The sequence below is a fragment of the Oryx dammah genome, unplaced genomic scaffold (assembly GCF_014754425.2).
Source record: "Oryx dammah isolate SB20612 unplaced genomic scaffold, SCBI_Odam_1.1 HiC_scaffold_24, whole genome shotgun sequence".
Lineage (NCBI taxonomy): Eukaryota > Metazoa > Chordata > Mammalia > Artiodactyla > Bovidae > Oryx > Oryx dammah.
The window spans coordinates 85,150,077-85,151,282 of NW_024070208.1; the positions used below are offsets into that span (position 1 = coordinate 85,150,077).

Sequence of the window (1,206 nt, forward strand, 5' to 3'; positions counted from 1 at the left end):
ATGTCACAGCCCACGGGGGACGTCACCACCTGCAGGGGACAGTCACCCCGCACAGGTGACGTCACAGCCCACGGAGGACGTCACCACCTGCAGGGGACAGTCACCCCGCACAGGTGATGTCACCACCTGCAGGACAGTCACCCTGTACAGGTGACGTCACCGCCCGATGGGATGGTCACTGTGTATAGGTGACGTGACTTCACTGCTCACAGGGACGTCACACCTTCAGGGGATGCCACCTGCTGTTGCCCTGCTCCTCCCAAGGGCACTCTCACAGCCTTATGTGGGGAGGCCAGGCTGCGACTCTCCTCATCTTATTACTCCATGCCCTCTTTCGTGCTGAAAAGAGAATTAAAGTCAGTGACTCACAGACTTGGACTTGGACAGACTGCCTAGAGTCTGAATGGTCTTCGAAACAAGTGTCAGCGTCCTCGATGTCTGTGGGTCCTGCCAGAGATGAGAAGGTGACATTCTCTCAGACGAGTTGTGACTGAGCCCAGAACTGCCACCAACAAAAGGAAGGACACCCCTAAAAGCTGTCCCGTCGCGAGTGTCATCCGTGGGGAGCAGCTAAACCCAGAAGTGCAGGTCCCTGTGGACCCTCCGCCTGTCCAGTCTGGGAACTGCTGAAGAGGCGGGCCCTCGGGCCACCCATACCCAGTGCTGCCAGCCAAGGGGATCTCTGGCCCCGTCTCCCAGGACCCTGCCCAGGGGCCCCGCGCCCCTGACACCGCTCACAGGCTGGACTCAAACCCAGGAACGGGCCATCACCCTGGGCTTTCCACCAAGCATGGGGTCCGCCTGGCACTTTGTCCATGAGGGCGTGGGCCTCGCTCACGGTCATGGAGGGGGTTGAAAAGTCCATGCTGACCACTCAAGGTCAGGGGCACTCTGTCTTCCCATGGGGGGCGGAGTGGCGTCAGCCCTCAGCTGAAGTCCTGGTAACACCATCCGACGGTTTTAATGACGTGACTTAGATCAGAATGTCTCAGCGCCTCCCCGAGATAAGGACTTGAGGGCCCGTGGCTCATCCATAACCCAGTCATGACATGGAGCTGTCTCTGCACCTTCCCCTACTCGGCTAGCAGCACCTTCCCTAACCCGCGCTCGTCCAGGGGGGCGGGATGGGTCAGGAGGGGCTGGGCGGGTCAGGGCGGCTGGGCGGGGCCGGAGGGCTGGGCGGGGCCAGAGGGCTGGGCGGGGCTG

The 1,206-nt window shown here is 61.5% G+C and overlaps 1 protein-coding gene across 3 annotated transcripts in view; it reads right to left on the reverse strand.

Moving 5' to 3' along the window:
• The window catches only part of RASA3 (RAS p21 protein activator 3), an 83,162-nt gene that overhangs the window by 13,422 nt on the left and 68,534 nt on the right, over window positions 1–1,206 (reverse strand). For all 3 annotated transcript variants that reach the window (XM_040267495.1, XM_040267499.1, XM_040267498.1), the window contains exon 16: window positions 370–447. In XM_040267495.1, the coding sequence (XP_040123429.1) occupies window positions 370–447 (78 nt within the window). The remainder of the gene's footprint in view (window positions 1–369; window positions 448–1,206) is intronic.